Below are 22,154 nucleotides of genomic sequence, written 5' to 3'. Positions count from 1 at the left end.
TACCCAACTTCCTTAACCATAAGGAAATTGAGCTTCATATGTGTTTCTTAATTATTTTTTTAACTTCTCAGATTGAGACCCAGTTTTATGTAAGAGGAGTTATGCAGGGTGGCCCTTACTCAGTTGCTTCCCTCTGTTGAAAGCAGGTTCATCCTGTGCAACGTTGGCACACACAGTGCCTGGTGAAGCACATAGAACACCTCGATTTCACAAAGTTTCTTCATTTGGAGCTCCCGTGTTGAATAGAAAAGAGCTGTGAAATACTGGCACTAAAAATGATGTTCTATTGATGGGTTTTACTTCTGGCCCTTTCTGCAGCCCAGAGTCTGTGGAAGCTAGTCCAGCTGTCAGTGAGAAGAATGTGTACTCCAGCCACGGCTATGGGGCCACCCAGAAACACAGCTATCGCGGGCTGCCTTACGCAGTGAGTACTCTCTCTGCAGTGAATCAGCTCTTTACTGTCTGCTTTGCTCTTTTTCTCCTTGTTCCATAGCTTTGCCTGTTAAGCTTCAGGAGATTTGGCTTATTTATTAGGGAACGCTGAGTTACAGCTGAGTTGTGCCATACATTTTGCATTTATGTGTTTATTATTTGTTGAAGGCTTGCATACTTTGTAGCAAGCTTTATTAGTGTTCTAGGTGATAGATTTTTTTTTTAACTGAATGAAGTGACTATATATGAATATATAATATTTTTCTGGCAGTAATTTTATGCCCTGTTTGGTTTATTGTATATTATTTATGCTTGTTTCAACCGCACAGGTCTTTACATTGATATCTTATAACTGTGAGAAATAAGGAACAGTCAGGAAGGTTTGAAACTCTGGGATGAACAGGATGTCACAGAATCACTGAGGTTGGAAGGGACCTTTTGGGACTGGGTAGTCCAACCCCCCTGCTTAGGCAGAGTCAGCTGGAGCAGATTGCCCAGAACTGTGTCCAGTTGGGTTTTGAATATCTCAGCAGACAGAGACTTCACAACGTGTCTGGACAACCTGTTCTGGTGTTTGACCACTGATGTCATCTCAGATGATTAGCAGAGCAACGGTTAATGTTGAAGTAGCCTGGTGACTTTCCTAGGTTTTGAATTTAATTCATTGGCGAATGTAATTCGTGAAGTAAACCATTCACCTCCTTCAGAGCTTTACCTTCTTGGTAGGTTGAGGAATTCAGTTTATTGTTTTACAGCGGTTGTTAAGTAATAACCTGGGAAGTTTATAGGCATCATATCTTCACATTAAAAGTAGTACTGCCAATACTCGTTTTCAGGATCATAATTACGGAGCCCCTCCTCCTCCAACACCGCCAGCCTCCCCTCCTGTCCAGACCATTATACCTCGCGCAGAACTGAACGGCTTGCACTCACCTGATGAGGAGAACTCCGGGGACAGTGAGAGCTCCTCAGAAGGAGAATCAATTCCCACTTGGTGCCACTGCAGTGTCTCCCAAGATGGTTTCCTCCTCAAGTGCGAAAAGTGCAGGTAAGCTTTGGTGCAGTGCAGATCTGGACTGCTCCTCGTGTTGACTTCTCAAGCCAAGCTTTGTCACGTTTGGGCTGTGGGACACACACCCTTTTGCTAGCTGGAGCGTTCTTCCCAGTGCTTTACCTAGTATTGACCCTCCTCCTTTGCGTTGTCAGCCTGACAAGTGTTGGTGGCACCAGGAGTGGAGATGAGGATGTTAAATCGATGTTCTTATCATCCTGGGCCCCACTGAGGGCACGCATCTTGTGACATCCTGTTGAATTTCAAGTGACTTTACTCCTACAAACCAGCTTCAATTGTGCATTCTCGTTTGGCAGAGGAATGAGCAGGGGGAAGGTGATCAGACTCCGCCGCCGGAAGCAGGACAACGTGTCAGGTGAGTGAGTTTGTAGTTCTGATAATGGTGACTTTTGCTTTCTTTCTGCAAGGCCTTTCTTTTTGGCTGATGCAATCATCTAGTTGTAATCAGTGCCTGCTAATGTTCTGTACCTACCAACCACTGGGATTTTTTTCACTCCTTCTGCCTCACCTCAGTTAGCTCTTGGGGAAATCAGGTTATCTTGTGAACAAAAAAGTAAAATATTCATCAGTGCTATTCTTTGAAATATCAGGAGTGTGGGAGACCTGTTCCCAGTTTGGGAGGGAAAACTGAAGTGGTACAGTTTTCTCAGGGATGAGCTGTGTATTGTCAAGTCACCTCGGTGAAAGTAGACGTAGGGGTGGGCTGTTCTCTGTGGGGTGAATTATAAGGTTGCTAATGAAACACTCCACTCTATAGGTGGGGACAGCAGTGCAACTGAGAGCTGGGATGAAGAACTGTCTCCCTCTACGGTGCTGTACACAGCTACTCAGCACACCCCTACAAGCATCACGCTGACTGTCAACCGCGTCCGTAGAAACAAACCGAAGAAGAGGAAGAGGAGTACAGAAAAAGCTCGCACTGCTCCAAAGGCCAAAAAGATCAAGGTATGTGGAATGAGACGAGGCTGCTGTAGTTCCTTTCATATGCTATGTGGAATTCTGTTAAGAGCAGGATCACAAGCTGGGAATAAACAAGAAACTTGTCCTATCAGGAATTGCTCTCCCTGGTGTAATAATGTGACTCCTTAAATGTGTGACCTGCTAGAGTATGTGGCTCTTAGTTTTAAAATGACCTTACTGGAACTCCACCCTTATTTTCCCAACACTGTCCGTTCGTGCTCAGAGGCTTGAGCTCGCATATTTTCCATTCTGTATTAGGATTTGGGGAAATAGCTCCTGGAGTCTGCCTGCTTGTGGCAAAGAAGCAGCTTGTGAATGGAATGAAAAATGAAATGAACGTGGCATTTCTTAGGAGATTATGTTAGGAATCTGGGCTGCAATGCTTCTTGGCACTGTTCTTCAGGGACAGAGATAGTGCCTGCGTGGAGAACTACGTAGGTAGTAATGAGCATTTGCTGAGGGATGGCTTTACTGTCTTGTGTGTGAGGGTTTGGGGACTGAAATAATTTTAAATTGTCTGTATTGGAGCATGAGGGAGTGAGCAGCTGGTTCTTTCCCATCATTTGCTAGCTTTACCATGATTTTCCCCAGGTTGAGGTTTCCCTTGAAGTTGTTCTGGTAGGCACTAATTAAATAAAAGACTGGAAGCAGGAGCCTTGTGAGGTCTCCAAGTATCTTGTGAACCAGTTTGATTCTGTTAGCCCTTTCTTCTGTCAAAGCAAGTGGGGTCAGTCAGGACGGGTTGGGTTTTGATCTTGAGATTTTATACTAAGCATGAGGCAGGCTTTTCAGTTCTGAAATCCTGGTTGTCAAGCTTTTTTTGCAGTTTTCATTGGATTTGCATTGCAGAATCATTTTTGTTCATGTCCATTTCTTCTTGTGTAGGTCTTCCTGTAATTCTTGCCATCTGTTGTTAAGGGTTGGTCGGTTGCATAAGATCTATTACCATTCTGGGGCACTAATTCTGAGAAAAGGTTATAAAATATTTTTTTCTCTCCTTGTTCCGGGGACAGGCTTTTCGAGAGGGCTCACGGAAGTCTCTGAGAATGAAGGTGAGTGGAACTGAGAAGGCTCTGTGACAGTGGTGTGTGAGTTGCTGTTGTGTTGTGTGTTTGTTTTTTTTTTCCTTGTAATTTTGTGCTTCTCTTGGTTCGCCTGGGAAATTTCTGATTGTGCTACCAGCCTGAGAATAATCCTAAGCCTTTCTGTGCACTAAAAGCAGGCCTGCTCAAAAGGTTATCACAGGAATTACCCCTTGAACCTTGCTTTTGCTTCAGATAGCTCATTACTTTCTGTAATGCCATCCTGTTCCAAGAGATAAGACTGATTCATGACACCTGGGAGTGAGATGTTTGATGTAAGGATGTAGAACTGGTTGTGGCCACTCTCTTGTGAGGTCAGTTATCATTTGATTGCATCAAAGATATTTTAAGCTTGGGTGTCTTTAAGTAGCTCAAGTTTAGTGTTGGAGTCCCTAGCAATGTTGCATTGCTTCTATCCACATCCTATTACGTAGGGATGAATGGAATGATATATTTATTTCTTTTTGCATTACTGGTAGGTTTGGCTATATGATAGAAAGCTTATTTGACAAAAAAGGGGGAGCTAAACTTCCCTACAAGCACAAAAGTTGTTTTAAAGGTCCATCAGTTCTATCTAACCATGGTGCTGTGGCTCTTAGCAGCTGGCTCAGAGGAAAAAGGATGATTTTGTGGTGTGTGCACCTGTCTCCATAGTACCCAAGTACCTGAAGAGGATAAAAATGCATGTAATTTTTGTGCTTGTAATATGTATGATGAAAGTAATGATCGTTTTTCAGTGGTTCTGGTCACTACTAATTCAGTGTCTCATATGTCTCAGTCCTAAAAGCCAGTTAAGTTGTTGACCTCTGGAATATTATTTGTTCAATTATTTAAATTATTGTTAAATAAAGAATGAAGCACCTTTTTTTTTTTCTACCAGCTTTTTTCCCCTCCCTTACAAGATGATATAAATGGATTACCTGATTTCAACCTCTCTTCTTTATGCTGCTTAGGACTTGCAGTTTTAACCTTCTGGGTATTAGCTTACGCTGTACATTCAGTTTCTTGAAACCCTGGTGACCATTTAGCTTGAAGGTTTTAGAAGTATTTTGGTATCAGTCACAGCAAAGATTGAGATACAATCAGCATCATCTAGCATTTTGTTGGACATGAGTGGGTTGAATGTAAGACAAGCTTGCATGAGATTTATTTGCATTTGATGTTCTGTTCCTGTGCTTTTTTAATCTGCTTAATTGTTTTTCCAAATTGACTTAAAAAGAACTCTTTCTGGCCAAGTGCTAGCTTAATTTTCTTGTATGTAACAGTGCCAAGTACCAACTCTCAAGGGGTCTTAGTCCTTCACAGAATTGTGTGTAGATTCCCAAGTGGCACTGTTGTACAGTGTTTATAGAGGACAGAGGTTCTGAAAAAGGTGTCCTCGTAACCAGTGCTTTCATAGCTTGGAGTGGGTTTCCCTTTTCTGTAGCATATTCATATGCTGAGCACACTGTGGATAGATTTTTCCCGTTGTATGCTAGCCATTCACCCTTTGCTGTTTGGTGCAGAACTCCCCTTCTGAAGCACATGCCTTGGATGAAAACACAGCTGAAGGGTGGGAGAATCGAATACGACTCTGGACAGATCAGTATGAAGAAGCCTTTACTAACCAGTACAGCGCTGATGTGCAGAACTTGTTGGAGCGTCATCTAAACTCTAATAAAGAATACGTGGGCAAAACTGCTATGCTAGACACAATCAACAAAACAGAGTTGGCCTGCAATAATACTGTAATTGGGTCCCAGATGCAGGTAAGAACTGATGTGACAGAAGAAGTGGGGTAGGTCAGATCCTCTGGTTTCTAGGCTTAGGGTGTGGGCATGAGTGAGCAGGAATATAGCAGCTGGTCAAGGTGTAATTTCAGACCAATAGGTATAGATCTGATATGAAAGGAAACAGAAGAAATACCACTACCAAGACATGAGACCTACTTTGGGTCTTCATTTGGTTGAATGCAAATGTTTCTGAATCTGTGTTACTAGGCTGGGGACATTTTGTACAGTTCTGTGGTAAGATTCACAGGTATTTTACCATAACTACTTTTGGTGGTCGAATGGCTTGAGGCAGAACCAGATCTCTCACTTTCCCACTTCCTGGAAATGGGAAACTTCCTACTTTCCAACTGAGGCTTCCTGTCTGTTGTTGTTGTTGATGTTGCATGTGAAGCTATTTTAAAGAAGCTTTTCAACATTATGTCAGAGTTTTGGGTGATTACTTGGACCTCTGGTGGCTTTCAAATACTGCATGATTACAATTTGATTTTAGGGAACTGTCTCTGCCTAATTCAGTCTCTTCTGAGACGTGCAGTGATTAGGGTCTTGCCAGCTTTATGGAGCATGTGTAGACAAGGAGAAACAACAAAAGGATGTGTTTGTGTTGTCATCCTCTTTCCCACTGTTCTGAGCTGATACTTCATCTGATCCATGCTTATTGAACAGGGAGCAGCATTCCCAGTCAGTTCAGGCATCGTGGGGCTCCCTTGTCCGGGAGGAATGGAGATAGGTGGAATTGAAAAGGATGGGCTTCACAACCAGATGTGGGGCACCTCTTCTGTAGAAGGGGAGCACAGTCAGAAACCTGACTATCAGGTATATGTTTGTGCTTGAATCATTCTTGTTTATATCAGGTGACTCAGCTCCCTGTGAAGTTCATGTGTTCCCTCCCACCTTTCCCTCTGCTTTCATCTAGGTGAAGCACAGCAGGCAGAGCACAGATATTGCCAGTAAGGGAGAGTGCAGAATGAGGACTTTGGACCCAACTTCCTTCCAGTCTTGCCTCTAGTTCTACAGTAATAAAACTTGGGGGGGAGGAGGTGTAACCTTTCTACATGGCTATGTGAGTGGGCTTCCTAAGTGGAACAACTGTGAGGAAGTACAGGGAGGGAAACATTCTGCTTCTCTTGAAGTTTTAATATTTTCTGAGTCTTAAAGGTAAAGTCAGCTATCTCCTTCACATGAATTTTAGGAAAAGCCCTGAAATAAATAATAAAACAGGCTTTTTGGGTTTTTTTTGGTCACTTTCACAGAGTACAGCAGGACAGATGATTATAAATGACACCATACATAAGTGTGTTTGTTCTCGTCATGCTCACTTGCCCTCTCCCTCCCCTATACAGATCTAGGTTTTCCCACAGAGAAAAGTGACCAGCATTGCAAATCAGAAGACTACAAATGCAATATATTCCAAAGAAATAAAAAGATAAAGTTACAAAACCTTCACAGGGAGCTGCAGTTACTCTGCACAAGTTACTCTGTACTCTGTACAAGCTGTATATAGGTAGCTATCATTCCACATGCCAGGGAAGTGCAAAGGGACTTGGTGGCTATGTAATAGCTCTTGGATACTGAGGAAGATTCAGGTGGCTGTCCTGGGCTGCTGCTGCTTCTCAGCCCTTACATCCTTGTTCTCTCTGCTCAGCAGATGTCTGTCACAGGTGTGGAGTGACCAGCAGGAGTACATGGTCTCTCATCCTGTGCTTTATATTTTTGTTCCACTCATTTGTCTCATCTCTGTTAGGTAAACTGAGAAGGTTTCTCAGTTTGCATCAGCTGTCATTTAACCGAATGTCATTACTGGACATGAAAATAGCTTTTTTTGGGTGATGAGGAAATAGGTATTTTAGGAAAAAAAATAAAGTAGGGTGGTGGTGTCAATATGCAGGTAGCAGCTGTGTGTAGAAGATGGGTATCATGGCTGCTCTGCTTGGCCATGAAGACTCTGGAGAAACTAGAAAGGAGTAAAAATAAAATGTCATGTATACCTTGTGTACTCTCTCAGTTCATTTAGCTTAGGTAAACAATGATGCAAATGTAGCCCATGGACTCTTAGGGAGGAGAAAAAAAAAGGGAGGGGGGAGAGAAGCTTCCCCAAACTAGGAGTAGGAAGAGGTGTGTTAAGAAGTTTGATGCAGGATATGGGATTTTGATCGTTGGAGTGGTCTGGACAAGTGGTCTACAACTTCCTCGCGAGAGGGAGTGGAGAGGCAGATGACCTATTCTCTGTTATCACCAGTGACAGGACCCGTGGGAACGGTGTGAAGCTGAGGCAGGGGAAGTTTAGGCTGGACATCAGGAAGAGGTTCTTCACCGAGAGGGTGGTCGCACACTGGAACAGGCTCCCCAGGGACGTAGTCACTGCACCAAGCCTGTCTGAATTTAAGAAGAGATTGGACTGTGCACTTAGTCACATGGTCTAAACTTTTGGGCAGACCTGTGTGGTGCCAGGAGTTGGACTTGATGATCCTTATGGGTCCCTTCCAACTCGGGATATTCTATGATTCTATGATTCTAAGACAATTCTCAAATATCCAAAAGATGCAAAGGGAAATTTGTGCAAACCTGAGGCTGTTTGGTGTTTTGAGTAAAAACAACTTAGTGATCAGATGCTTAATTATTTGAACGTGCTGAAGCACTTTTCTGCCTGCTGTTGCCAGAGCAAACCCAGGGTCAGTATTTGTCCTTTGTTGCTTCTGATAGTTGCTGACTTGAGCTCAAACCTGTGATTGACTTCACATACTGAAGTGAAGAGCCTTTATAAAGTAAAGCCACTGAGTATTAATGCAGATGTTGCTCTGCAAAAATATCAGAACAGTTTTGTCTGATTACCAGTCAGCAATCCCTAGCCTGTGACGTGAATAAATTCATTTGTTCTTTTCACACATGAAAGCATGGCAGCTAATCCTTTTCATATTTCTAAATTCAGAGAACGAAAAACAAGCTGAGCTAGGATCTTATCAGAAATGCTGTGAGATCATTCCTGTCATACCAAAGTCAGATAATTGTGAAGTTCTACAGATGCAGCGATTCTCTTTCCTCCGTGGGCTTTCTTTTTTCCTTCCAGCACCCTACCTCATCCCATTTGTGTTCTCCGAGCTGTTTACCAGCATCAGGTGACCAGTAGCACAAATCAGTCATGGGCCAAAGGCAAGAATGGAGGCTCCCAGATCTATTCACGTTTCTGAAAGATTCTAAGAAAAATTGGTAGAGTTGTAGAATAATTTAGGTCAGAAGTAAACGCTGCAGGGCATCTGGTCTGTCCCTCCTGCATAGAGCCACCCTCAATGAGGAACTAGGGGTGGTATAGGAACAAAGCTGTTCGACAGGAGGCAGGCTTGTGTCTCGGTTCTAGTTTTATCTGCTACCTTCAGGTACTTCTTCCTTATCTCCTTCCGTCACACGCTAACAAATCTGGTTCCATTTGTTTACTCTGTTGCTACAGTTGGATAATGCAAAGTGGATCCAGTGTTCTTAAAATGATTTGGCCACAGAATGCTACTGTTCTCAGCAATGCAAACCATCTTATCTTTCACTCATGTCACGAGGCTGTTGATCGCAAATCAGGGCTAGCAGTGTGACTTCTTGGTCGTAAAATTGTGTGGGTCTCTTTTATGTCAGCTCAGTGGGTTTCTCTGGACTTGGGGAATGCTCTGTGTGCTCCTATCAGGATCCAGGATATGACACTGTGCAAGGCTTCTCAGAGCCTCTAATACATTCAGGTTTTTCCAATTGCCTGCAGATACAGTGGTGTAGAATTGTTTGCAAGAGATACACCCTGTAGGCATGATAAATGTAGCGCTGGATATATCTCTACAAGGAGATCTGGAATAGCAAGACCATTACTCCATCTGCATAGGTTTCAAATGAATATTTTTATAAAGCTATTTTTATCCTGAACCTGAGAGAAGTCGACTAATAGATCTTACTTTACTGGCTGATCCAAGATCTGCAGTATAATGTATTAAAACAATGAAAGGTTCCTTCCTCTCTAAGACATTTATTCAGAACACATGTAAGATTTTAACAAAGGAGAAGGGTAAAGTCTGTGGTGCAGTGCTCTCAACACGGTCACTATGGAGGGTTTCATTTGCTTCTCAGTACTGAGTGCTGCCTTAGGGCATTAACTTTATTTTTATGAGGTTACAACGTCATCATTCTGCCATTGTCCTGATAGAGCCCTTTCTTAAGCCAGTGGGATTTTTATCCAGATGAGCAGATTGCTCAGTAGCTGTTCCCAGCTAGAGGGCTTCATCAGGAAAACTTGGGAGCTTTCTTTTAACAAAATCATGTGTTTTACTTCTAATTAGATAGATGAATGTCATTATTGCTGAAGCAAGAACACTTATGCCTCAATTCAGCCCAGAAAAGTATCAAAAACTGCCCTTATGAACAGTGAATATCATGCTTAGGAAGGAGCAGGCACAGCTCTTGTAGTGAGGCAGTCAGCCATCTTCACTTAATTTGCAAAATTACCCAAATTTTTTGTGCAGAGAGATTCAACCTGTTAAGCAGGAAAAGTACTTTGTTTTTATGGAAGAAATCTTTTCTGTGTTGCAGTGCTTATAATATCCCCTCCATTATGCCATAAAAACCTCTTTTTTGCATGTCTGTGCTTAAAGAATAGTGTGGTTTCATGCTGTCAAGACATCTTGTGAAAATCCATCGTAATAGGCTTGAACATGAAGGAGATTCAGCAAACTGTCAATATCTGCTTAAAAATGTATTTCTTCATGTTAAAAAAAAAAAAAATCCCCAGCACTGGTTGAACAGGAAGATGAAGAGAAGATTCTGGATGGAGATGGAAATTGACAGCTCAAGTCTTTGGCTTATTAGCTAGAATTACCATCCCCTGCAGAAGGAAAAGCTTCTGTTTTTCCTCTGAGTGTGTGACAACCCACAATTTAGGGAAGATTTGAGTTATTCTGGCTGTTAAAGTGGCCATAATTGCAGAGCAGTTCCCTATTAGCGGCAACTGACAGGTCTGGTTATACCTCCTAGATGCAAGACTAAAATGCTTGGTCTGATGGGTTTCTGAGACTTACTGTTGAAGGAAAGGAATGAATACTCTTTGTTCTTGATAAGTATTATCAAGGTCATTGGTTATTGCTAAACTGTTACAGGATAAACAATATATTCACCGGGTGTATGTGCAGAGTTCCTGGGTGCTGCTACTAGATTAATTTTTATTTTCATGCAGGCAAGATACTCTCCTTGAGTTACAGGCCTTTGGTTTTAGCGCTCATATTTTGTTCTGTTTTTTGTTGCAGCTGCAGCTGGGAAGGGTGACTCGGGTTCAGAAGCACCGGAAGATCCTGAGGGCAGCGAGAGACTTGGCACTAGATACCCTTATAATTGAGTATCGAGGGAAGGTTATGTTACGACAGCAATTCGAGGTCAATGGGCATTTCTTCAAAAAGTAAGAGTACTATGAATTGATTAGTATGAGAGAGCATCATGGCACAGAGAGACTAGAGTCTCTATGGGATAATGCACGCTTACAGGGCCCTTGTCAGCTGTGCCATCCGTAAAAAAGTAAAATCAAATACACAGCCTCAGCTTGATGCTCTGCTTGCGGACCAAAACCCTCTGAAGTAAATCTGTTCAATTCTGCTCATGGAAATGCATAAGCCTCCAGAGCAGTAGTACTGTTGGAAGCACTGTTTCCTGTTATAACTGCCATGGGAAATTGGGTATTTTGGGATTGAGACGTTCTGTTACTTCTCCAGGCCATATCCCTTTGTGCTGTTCTACTCCAAGTTCAATGGCGTTGAAATGTGCGTTGATGCCCGCACCTTTGGTAATGATGCCAGGTTCATCAGGCGTTCCTGCACTCCAAATGCAGAGGTAAATTCTCTCTTCACCATCACCGTAATTGCAGATAAGTTTTACATAAATTTATTGCACTCTCTTGAATATTCAAACTTAGAATGCAGTAAAAAGTGTAAATTCTCTGCATCTCTTGCTTGTTTGATGGTTTATACTTGGAATTAGAGATCAGAAGAAAGTTGGGAACGAGTTTTTTTGAAGGGAAATGTTTCTTTCATTGCTTTCCTCTGGCTGCAGAATGATAGGGTAAGCAGGTGGTAGGAAGTGTAAGTGCAAAAGCACAGCGTAAGAGCAGTGAAACAGGCTTTTCCCTGTGGAGATTTTTAGGATAATTATTCATGTAGTAGATAAGAGCTACTTTACAGAAGGAGGCTTCCCTCTTGGAAATAAGAAGTGCAACTTGTGGAGATGTTAGTTTCTCTCTGCTTTGTTTAACAAGGTTCGTCATGTGATTGCTGATGGGATGATCCACCTGTGCATCTATGCTGTTGCCACCATTGCCAAGGACACAGAGGTTACCATCGCCTTTGACTATGAGTACAACATCTGGTGAGTCCTTCACCTCGCCCAGGAGCTCTCCACTGCCCTCCTGGACTGGACATCTTCCTCCAGCCCTTTCCTCGCATTCTACATTTTGCTCCGTTTTCTACTGAATTGCATTTTCCGGCTATTCTGTCCAGTTCTGCTGGCATATTCTACAATAGAGGCCATAAGGTAGCCTGCTGTCCTTGCTTTGGCACGTGGTGAGATGTTTAGTAGGAGATGCATTGAATGTCTCTGTACAAGGGTTGAGAAATGAAGAGTGACACGAATTATGTTTGTGTTTTGGAGCAGCAACTATAAAGTGGACTGTGCGTGTCACAAGGGGAACCGGAATTGCCCTGTGCAGAAACGTAGCCCAAATGCTGCAGAACACCTACCTCCACCTGTTTTAGGCACGCTGATTGGGGCAGAAACACGCCGGCGGAAAGCCCGTCGAAAGGAACTAGAAATGGAACAGCAGGGCATTGCATCGGATGAGAACAGCAGTCAACAAACAGAGGAAGTTCCAGAGGGACCTGCGGCGGTCAGTGACAATGAGGTAAAACACCAGATACTTCGTCAATTTTTGTTGTTGTTCGGTGTTGTGGAATCTGAACCACTACAGCACTGGTGTCCTCAGAACAGAAACTGCAATAGGCCTTTTTTAAACCTTTAACGCCTTATTTTACCATAAGAATCTTGAAAACTGTAAAAGAGTATCATTTTTTGTTTGCCATAGTAATTCTGGGCTTTTCTTTTAGGTGGCAGATAAAGAGGAGAAACAAGAAGGGGAGAAAGAGGAGTCTGTAGATGAACAGGGAGCCTTGGTCCACAGCCGACGGGCAAGTACCTCTGTGTTTATCATTCCCGTAGGACTTGCTTCATGCAGTGACCAACAGGTCTGGTTGGTCATTTCACTTGTTCCAGCACAAATTCCAGCTGTCAGTGGTCATCAGTAATTCGATTTAAAAAAAAAAAAAGGGGGAGAGGGGGAAGGGTTTGACTCCACACAGGAGATTTATGTTAGGGCACTGCAGATGAGAAGGTGCAGGACAGATTCCTTTCCTGGTTGAAAGGTTTAACTGTTAGTTTCAGGGCTATTTTATAGCCTAACGCATACCTTTAAGAAGACAATCAGCACCAGGTTCAAAAAAGGTAATTGCACCCTTATGTGCCTGTAGTGCCCTTCATTTTACCAGCACAAGAATTTATGGAGCCATATGATGATCCAGAACCTTGACCCACTTTGCTGGGTTAGGTTTGTTAACTTGTATCTGTTCCACGTATGGGTTGACTAAATGGTTGTGCAGGCCCGTTGCCATGAGGGAAGGGTGTAGGATAAAGTGGCAAAACTTGGTAAGAGGAGTAGGCTGCCGACAGCACTATTGGCACAAGTCAGGGAAATTTCCTATATTCTTTATTAGGAAGTCCCTTTGTGTTCCCAAATTGTCATTGTTGTCTTGATCAAAATATTTTAGTGCTCTAGGATCTTTGATAATGTGGAATATAAGAAAGCCAAGAAGGGGCTATTATTTTTATTTTTTATTTAAAAAAAAAAAGCAATGAAGAAAAAGTGCTTCCATCTTTCTACCAGGCAGCAAATGTATCAGAGCTAGGAGCCTTTTCTTTGTTCACCAAATACCCTAACCATTGCGCTTTCTCTGATCAGAGAGAGGATCTTCTGTGTGGAAATTTCCTGAGTGCTTTAATTGTTAAGGTAGTACAGCAAATAGCAGAGCCCAGGGCCATCTAACAGAGATATCTTTGGATTATCTCATGGATTTCTTAGAAGGGGCAAGATAAAGCAGTTAGTTTCTGCTGGAATTTGAATAAAAGTAGTCTTCTGTCACACTGGCCGTAACCCTGGAGGGAAGATTTTATTTTTAATGCAAGGAATCTGGTCTCTTTCTGGGACAGTATAGTTCAAGAAATCTCTCAGAGTGAAGTGTTAGTTTCCCACGAGCTTGTAAGCCCTGTTGCTGTATGTGTGTCACCAGTTAATCTCCTTTAATGAGATTCAGTTTTCTATATTTGGCATTGGGTAAATACCTGTATCTGTAGTTTCCACGATTTTTAAAATTTGTTTTTGTGTGTGTTGAATATTTTTGGAACAAACTGTAATGGCCAGGCTGCTGTGATAGAGTACTGCTGTATGCTTTAAGACGCTTATCCCCCCATGACAATTCCTAGAAGGCACCTCATCCCACTCCTTAAAATCGGCTTGATTCAGCTTGTCTGCCAGTCACTGCAGCATTATTATACTGGGCCTTTTACATGCGTAATTAACAATTATTTCTGACACAGCTAGATGATAAGATTTCCTGTCATTTGTTTACCTAATAAATACCTTCTTTTTCCTCTCTGCCTCTCATGTTCTGTTATTATTATCCACTGTGTAAGCTGCTTGGACAAAAGCTTTTATTTTTGAGCTGGGTGATCTCCTGACAGTTTGCACAGTGGTGTTATACTTGCTGCAAATTACTGATTCACTTACTTCTGTTGCCTCTGGCTTATGTTTATTTCTAACGCTTGTTCATTAGCAAGTAGCTCCATTTGTTTCCAGGTCACCTTTTTACTCTCCTTATTCTTCTTCAAGGATTTTAGTTCTTCAAAATTATATGTTTCCTTGTGGCTATTTTATAAATACAACTCAGTAGTATCTAAGTGGGCCTATTTAAGAACAATGTTAGTTCTTCTAGTTACTCTATGAACACATGATTATGTTGTTGGTATTCTGGGAAATTTGCCATGTTGAAAAATTCAATTTAAAAAAAACAACACTGTTTCTGTCCCCTATCTGGCTCTTGTGTCACTGCTGTTTGGCAGTCGTTCTCCCAGCTGTGCTGCATCCCATCTCTGCTCTTGCGTCCTCTTCTCTATGTGCGTGATTTACAGTGCTAACTTAAATTTACTTTCATGTGTTCTAGTCCCGGGAAGAGAGGAAGGTAGAAGCCATCATGCACATGTTTGAAAACCTGGAAAAGAGAAAGAGGAGACGAGAGCAGCCATCAGACCGGAACAGCACCGATGCTGAACTCAGCGTCAATTCTGAGGCTCCTGAGCTGGAGGAAATAAAAACAGAGACTCCCGAAACGGAGGATGGAAGTTCAGCACTGAGTGCTGCTGCTCCAAGCATTTCTAACAGTACCAGCAGTACTGGGGTGAACACACGGCGGTCTTCACAAGCAGCGGTAAGATGAAGATAGGACTGTTTAATAGCTTGTACCAAGCTCATACGCAGCATGTCTCTGATTGTTTGGGTTGGGAGAAACTTTGGGGGTCACTAGTCCATTCTGCTTCAGGCAGTGTGGCTGTGAGGTTAGAGAAGGTTGGCCAGGGTTTTACCCTGTCTTGTCTTTAATACCTCCAAGGACAAAGATTGCACAGCCTCTCTGGGAAGCCTCTTCAGTTCGGGACTGTTCTCATGCTGAAAAACTTGTCTTCTATGTTTTTGAATGTATGTACGTTGTCTCATCTTCCAACCCTGCGCTGCTGCCAAGAGCCTGGCTGCGTTTTCTTGATGGCCTCAGTTTGGATGTAGTAAGGCTGCTCTTAGGTGCCCCTGTTCTCTGGGTGGATTAAGCCCAGCTCCTTCACCCAGTGGGCCCCATATAGTGGGCTGAGAGACTAGACTACCCCTTCTGTACTGATAGGACCTTAAGATGGAGGTATAGCTGCAGTAATTGAGGAGGGTGTTGGTTTTTTTGGGTCTATTTTCATTGCATGTATTCCCATTATGTGGCAGAGCCCAGATACTTGCCTAGAATGATGCATGTCAGCTCAGATCAGGAGTGAGCCTAGTTACCTTGAGACAAATAGCAAGTTGCTTCCTGCTGCTGTCTTACCTAAGACAAATATTCTGATTGATGCTTTAAGAACACAGCAGATAAAACGACAATGTGCCAGTCTTTTAAAAAGGTCCCCAAAGCCATCTTATGAGCCCATACAAATAGGGTCCAACCAGATTTTGTGGGTCAGATAATGTCAATAAATAAATCTCGGGCCTTAATCCTATATGCAGAGAAAAGGAAGACTCCTGATGGTGCTTGGACTAATGACAATTTATGTTGTAGGATGCTGTCCCAGAAAAAACAGTTACTAAGCCAGCTCCAGCAAAACCCTCCAGGCCCCGACCAAAAAGTCGCTTCTCCCGATACCGGACCAGTTCAGCACAAAGACTGAGAAGGCAGAAACAAGCCAGTTCCCAGCAAGCTGAACTTGTACAGGCTGTCCCAGAGGAAGGAAGCACTGCCAGCTTGGTAACCACAACAGATATCAGCAATGTAGAAGGTCCAGGAGAAGGCAGACAGTCGGTGGGATCTGACCCAACTGTTATCATGGCTGCGGGATCTCAGTCTAATCGGGCTGCAGTGAAGTACCCCAAAACTAAAAAGGTAAATATGATCAAGTGCTCAAACTGGAGAGAGGAAAAAGAGGTTTTGTGTGGTCACTGGGGAGAAGTTGGCTCAGGTGAAGCAGTTCTTTAACATACATGACCTGATGTAAGGTTTGCTTTATTATTTCTCTGATCGTGTCTAAGAGCTCTCATCACGTGTCAGAATCTGGCTGTTCAGCACTGTAGAAAGAAAGATCAAAAAGAAACTGCCTGGTCAATACAGTAAATCAGCATAGAACTTAGATACCAACAGGGTGGCAGAGGTGCAATAGGAAGGGTCTCGCTGTTGGGTACAGCAAAAAGGCTATAAAGAGACAAATTATTCACCTTCGTATATGTGGGGAGGAAACCCCTGCAGCCTGAGGGGTCCTGGGAGAGAAGGGCTTGGTGTCATAAGGAGTTGCGTGATGGAAGGTGAGCCCTGGGTGAGGAAAGCAAAAAGCAGTACTGCTTTTAAGTACTGGTACTGAGGGCAATTAGAGATGAGAGATGCCTGGGAAAGGGGCGTAGTGAGGAGAACAAGCCGTTTATTGTTTCTGCAAGAGAACAGGGTACTAAGAGAAAGATGGAGAGAGCTGATGGGTTTGGACCTATGTGTAGTGAGCTAGGAAGAGTTTTTGTCTGCAGCATGCAAAGGCGGTTGTAACAAATCTGGTGGGGTAGCCAGCATTTAAGGACTAGATGCTGATGATGTGGAAAAGAGCATTAACTTTGGGGCCCAGAGGAAAGGATGTTCATTAGAACAGGTTGGGAGCCATTGGAGAGAGGTCTGAAGTATCAGCAACTTTCAGATCACTGGCCTGAGTCATACCGCCAGTACCATTCTGGTAACGTCCCTGGTAAGGAAGAGAGATAAGGCACAGCTACAGAAAAGAGGGTTTAAGCAGCACAGAGATGTAGTGAGACTTGCTAAAAAAAAAAAAAAAAAGCCACCGGAAATAACTAGGGTGTTGCAACTTGTAAAGGATAGTAAAACAAAGGTTCTCTTGTATATGCCAACAAGAGAAGGAGGAGAGAAAAATTGAGTCATTATGTACTAATGGTTAGGTGGAATTTAAAAGTAATTTTGGAATGGCATAACAGTATGCTGGGTATGGGAATCAGTGGTGGTATCTTTTTGGGATGAGTGGGATGGCAGACTTGGGGGGGTATTTATTTAGAACAAGGTAGAAGCGGTTAGCTTTCAGCTTAGCAGAATTTAAGACCAAGAGGGAACGTGACTGCAGACTATAATGTGCAAGCTGGAGAAACTTCTAAGGGAAAGGAGCAGAAATTGCAGAACCTAGTAGACAGCTGGCACGTACAGGGCATCAATAAACTAGCCATGAATACATTTAGGCTTGCAGCTTAGAGACAGGTTTTAGAACAAGGTGATCAAGTTCTGGGAGAGCCTTCTAATAATAATAATGGAGCATAAGATTGAGCTACTTCTATAAAACAGGATCACCTGACTCAGTGCCTGCAATGGATGTGAATCGGGACTGATGCAGAAAGTCGTGGCTGCATTCCTTCCTGTTGAGGAGTGAGGAGGTTTTAGCATATGGGCTGACCTAAGCACAGCTTCGTTTACGTGCCTTTGTGCCATCTCACCTTTCTTCTTCACCTGTGCTAGTTGCACTGACGTGTGTTTTCTCCCTCAGTATCTTGTTACTGAATGGCTGAATGACAAGGCAGAAAAGCAGGAGTGCCCCATTGAATGCCCTCTGCGCATTACTACAGACCCAACAGTTTTGGCAACGACTCTGAACATGTTGCCGGGTCTCATCCACTCCCCGCTGATTTGTACCACACCTAAACACTACATTCGTTTTGGTTCACCTTTCAACCCCGAGAGACGTCGAAGGCCCTTTCTGTTGGACGGAATTTACAGCTCCTGTAAAAAGGTATGTTTGATCACGTCTTACCTTTGGGGGCTGTATACTCATCATGCTCTTACTGGCACCCTCATAAAGCTGTTGTGTTCTCTGTGAGCCTATTCCTGCTGAGCTGGCCTTGCCTGGCCACTTGAGGAGGTCTTCAGACTGCAACTGCTGACCCTCGCTTAGCCAGGGCCCCGTCTTCATCCTTGCTTTTTACTGTGGTAGAACTGATCTGTGACTCCCTTCTTTGAAACTTGTATTTTCACCCCTGTGGTGGCTGTTTATTATCCAGTGTACGTGACTTGAGGGGTTTAATTGTTGCCCTTACAATGTGTTTTGTCACTGCTTTCACAGAGGATGATTGGCATTGTAGGGATAGGTCAGTTTTGCAAAGCACCTCAGGAATACAGCGTCTCAGTCGGGATCTGTTCTCTTTGGAGAGCCAGGGTTGTTTTGCAAAGGCCGTTCACAAGAGCAAGGCCACAGCTCTTTGTTTGGGATCACAGACTGTCTGTCTACAACAGCTATTTGTGGCCCTGCAGGAAGCCTGAACTGAGTCCAGCTGAGGACTTCATTCCTCCAGAGATGGTGTGTGGCCAGCAAATGCTGGCATTTACCCGTCCACAGGGAAGCAGTAGTTCAGGTTAATTTACTGAGTCAGATTTCTATCTGAATCCGTCTTGCCAGTCACCTGTCAGCTTTGCTCAGAGGCTTTTCCAGTTTCTGTATAATTACCCGAGAGCAGCTTTATGGAAATCCTTTCTGATCTCACAGTCTTGGTAGCTTTCAAAGTCAGGCACAATGTCCTAGTTTCTTTGCCCCCTTTTTAAGGAGTTTTTCCAAAGAGTTGGTTTGGACCTTGCTGTTCCCATCTCTGACCAATTTGTTGTCTCGTGCTAACATACACCTACAAAAAGAAAGCTGAGGTTTGTCTTGAGTATTTCCTTCATAGATAAAGCTCTTGATGGTTCATATATATTTGTGTGAACAAAATCATGTTTGCTTCCATGTACCTGGGTAATCTGCCCATGCATCTTTTATTACCTTTGGCTATTTTCTAGTCATACAATAATTCTGACTGCAGGAGAGAGGATGGCATAGTCTGACTATGGACTTCCTTCATTTGGTCTACTTCTTCCCTGAAGCTGGGTGGATGTTGTGTTGCAGCTCAAGTGCTGAATAAAGCAGAAAGCTGCTTTGTGTCATGTAGCCCATGCCTATTTTGTGCACCCCAGTATGACGACTGAATTTTCTTTGACAGGTTGGTTTAGATTCGTGTTCAGTCTGTGATTTACCATGTTTGTTAGAAAAAATCCGTGAGTTTTCAAGGCCGTAATTTTAGAAGTGATTGTTTCTGGCTTTGCGTGGTACTTTGTTCTAGCCTGTGCTGAGCTGTGTACTTATTTTTTTTTTCCCCCATCCATTTTCCAGTTTACTATGAAAGTGTTGAATACTGTCTTCTAGCTTGTTCTTGTTTCTCCCAGGTTGGCATCATCTGAAAACTTAAGCACACTGCCTGTTCCATTATCTAAATAATTAATAAAACGTTGAAGGATTCAGTGCCCAGAACCTATGCTGCAGAAAGTGTTTTTGATAGATCTCTACTTTTTGAAAGTAAATAATCGATAACTGCTCTAATAAGGATTTTCATCTACTTTGTAGGAGTTCCCCAGCTTTTTCATGGAAAAGACTGCTTGCTAGCATTTGGTGTTTTTATCACCACTACTGACAGCCTGGAGATGTAGGAAAAAGTCTGCCTCTCGTGCTCAGGAGTGTTCAGAAAACTCTCACAAGGAAGACCTCCTTTTCAGCTAGCTGAGGTCTAGAAATGGTCCAGAACTTGATGACATTGCTCTCTCAAGACCTGATCTTTCTGTCGTGTCTGCTTCTTGACTATTCAGTCAGGAAGGTTGATTTATAAAGGCTGTTGAAATAGATCACACATATTTTCTGGATTGTCAGCAGGCCTCTTCTTTAAGCTACTGAGGACTGTGCCAAAAAACCTCAGCTGATGATCTCAGTTTGCATCCAGAGCATGCCAATATCTGAACCTTGCAAGGAAACTGAACTGTATAACCTGTTCACGTTCATCACACGTTGTACAGTGACTTGGCTGTCAGATCAGATGCTGCACTTGAGGTAGCAGTGCTCCAGACTGGCTGGCACTCCGCAGTCTTCCTAGTGGCTACAGTGGAATCCATTGAGATATATTTGAACAGAGAAAAAGTGTCTGCTGTACAGTAGTGAAGGCCATCAAAATAGATCCTGGCACCTGCTCTTCACCCTTGCGTTAAAGTTTTTTCACTTTGAGGATTTTGGCCACTGAGTTTCTGACACACTTCCATGATAGCTTAAGGAGTCAAACTTCTCTGGGAGAAAAAAAGACTGGTAAAGTGAGTCCCTTGGGTAAACTACACAAATGTAAATTACTGTATTTATTTTTCAGCAGTTTTGTTGTCATGTTACTGAATTACCTTTGTGTTTTCCATTATTTTATGGTATTTATTTTTGATAGTAAAATAAGCAAAGGTTTCCTGCCTGCTGTCAGGAGTCAGTTTGTATCAAGATACGGGGGCTGCACACCCACTGTAGCAGCTGATTTGCTGAGATTTCAATTCAAGTTCACTTGCATGAGATGTGAAACATTCCTCATCATCCATGTTCTAAAGACCAGTGTGATGGTTATCTCTTTTATTAGTAGCTGAAGAAAAGGTTTGTTTTTATTATTCTCTTCTTGGTTTAGCCCTCTGAAAGCTGCTACTTGCATTTTATCAGATATTTTGTTCTTTGTCTCTGCCTGGCAGCAAGCACAGTCCTGGAAGAATTATGTGACTGAACTCAGCCATTTCTCAGCTGGAATTTTTAGAGCAGAAACTATGTAAGGCTCTAATGTGCCTTGGTGAAGCATGGGGGCAGTGTGTTCATGCTCCTGAGCAGAAAACGTTGTGAAAATTGAGGTTTTAAGATAGTTCATCATACTTAGCTCTTTTTTTCTTTTAATTAAGCTTTCTTTTGGTAGTTCTTAGCTGCCAGATTTTCTTATCTATTTATAATTTGCTTTTAAACTTTTTATTATTGCTGAAGACTGATGCCTAGAATACATCTCATCAAGAGCACATAGTCAGACCCGTCACAGTAGCTGTTAGATTCAGCGCTAACAGCTGTGTGCTAACAGGTTCCTGTTTGAGTGAGTGTGAAGGAGGTAACACCAGTGTTCTGAGCAGTCTGCCACGCTGCACAGAAACGTGGGAGTTGGAGTGCATCCTGCAGGATTACACAGAAAGTACTGGAGGGGTTGCACGTTTATGTAGTCTCGTTCTGTTTCAGCGCTGGATCAAACAAGCCCTGGAAGAGGGGATGACTCAGACCTCACCAGCTCCACAAGAGAACAGAACCCAATGCCTATACCAAAGTAACGAGAACAACAGTTCTTCCAGCATCTGCAAAGATGACACAGGTAAGTACTCAGCACCATCAGGGTAGCGTGGGCGCTTGTGTGAAATTGGGGAAGCTGCTCAATAACAAAGGCAGCTATACAGGATGACATCTTAATGTGTGCTGCTGCTTGATGGCACATCTTTCTGGCAGGTGAGAATGTTACTTTGCCATTCATTCACATTTCTGCAGACCCGTTCTAGCTTGTGCATCATGTGTTAAATTTCTCAGTATTTTCCTATGAAAAGGCAGTCGCTTTATCTTGCATCATTAACCCCAGTGCTGTGTGATCATTTGTGCCGTGGGGGCGGGGGAAGTACAATATCATCTCTTTTCAGCGGGATGCTGTTAGATGGACAACTAAGTATCTGCTGACTGTAGAAGGATATAGCAAAGTCTCATGGGTATATATGTAATAGCAAAATGAGTAAGTTTCAAAGATGGAAAAGCTAAAATCTGTGCGGAAAGGAGCAGAATGGTTAACTGTTTTGTCTGAATCTTTCTACAGAGAAAGAGGTTGAGGATCTGCCCAGCTAGGGATCAGTTTTCCAAGAATGACAGGGAGCTAAACAATTTACAGATGATAATAAAGAATCAGTTATTGAAGTTATATTAATAAGAAATGATCAGAGTGCCAGAACAAATAAATGCACATCCGTGAGCAAGACCTGAAGAAGCAAACAACTGAACTACAGGATTTGCTGAAGATTTTTTTGTTGTTATTAACCAGACATCAAAACTACTTTACTTTGAATAGAGATAGGCATGATGGAGAGGGATTAATCCTTTGCGGGAGTG

General features: G+C 42.9%; 1 protein-coding gene across 4 annotated transcripts in view; it reads left to right on the top strand.

Moving 5' to 3' along the window:
• Nucleotides 1-22,154, top strand: part of SETD5 (SET domain containing 5) — a 64,948-nt gene that overhangs the window by 26,953 nt on the left and 15,841 nt on the right. For 3 of the 4 annotated variants that reach the window (XR_007708661.1, XM_035546633.2, XM_035546634.2), the window contains exons 3-17: nt 319-424; nt 1,269-1,480; nt 1,801-1,859; nt 2,262-2,449; nt 3,478-3,516; nt 5,052-5,294; nt 10,586-10,734; nt 11,045-11,162; nt 11,584-11,693; nt 11,979-12,225; nt 12,428-12,508; nt 14,594-14,857; nt 15,740-16,060; nt 17,703-17,945; nt 21,249-21,378. Coding sequence is in view for 3 of the 4 variants with exons in the window: in XM_035546633.2 (XP_035402526.1) it covers nt 319-424; nt 1,269-1,480; nt 1,801-1,859; nt 2,262-2,449; nt 3,478-3,516; nt 5,052-5,294; nt 10,586-10,734; nt 11,045-11,162; nt 11,584-11,693; nt 11,979-12,225; nt 12,428-12,508; nt 14,594-14,857; nt 15,740-16,060; nt 17,703-17,945; nt 21,249-21,378 (2,510 nt within the window). In the remaining variant the exon portion in view is untranslated. The remainder of the gene's footprint in view (nt 1-318; nt 425-1,268; nt 1,481-1,800; nt 1,860-2,261; nt 2,450-3,477; nt 3,517-5,051; nt 5,295-10,585; nt 10,735-11,044; nt 11,163-11,583; nt 11,694-11,978; nt 12,226-12,427; nt 12,509-14,593; nt 14,858-15,739; nt 16,061-17,702; nt 17,946-21,248; nt 21,379-22,154) is intronic. The other variant, XM_050712668.1, reaches the window with a different exon arrangement.

This window comes from Cygnus atratus, chromosome 10 (assembly GCF_013377495.2).
Source record: "Cygnus atratus isolate AKBS03 ecotype Queensland, Australia chromosome 10, CAtr_DNAZoo_HiC_assembly, whole genome shotgun sequence".
Taxonomy (NCBI): Eukaryota; Metazoa; Chordata; class Aves; order Anseriformes; family Anatidae; genus Cygnus; species Cygnus atratus.
The sequence above is the reverse complement of the archived record's forward strand: the minus strand, read 5'-3'. Positions and strand labels throughout refer to the sequence as shown.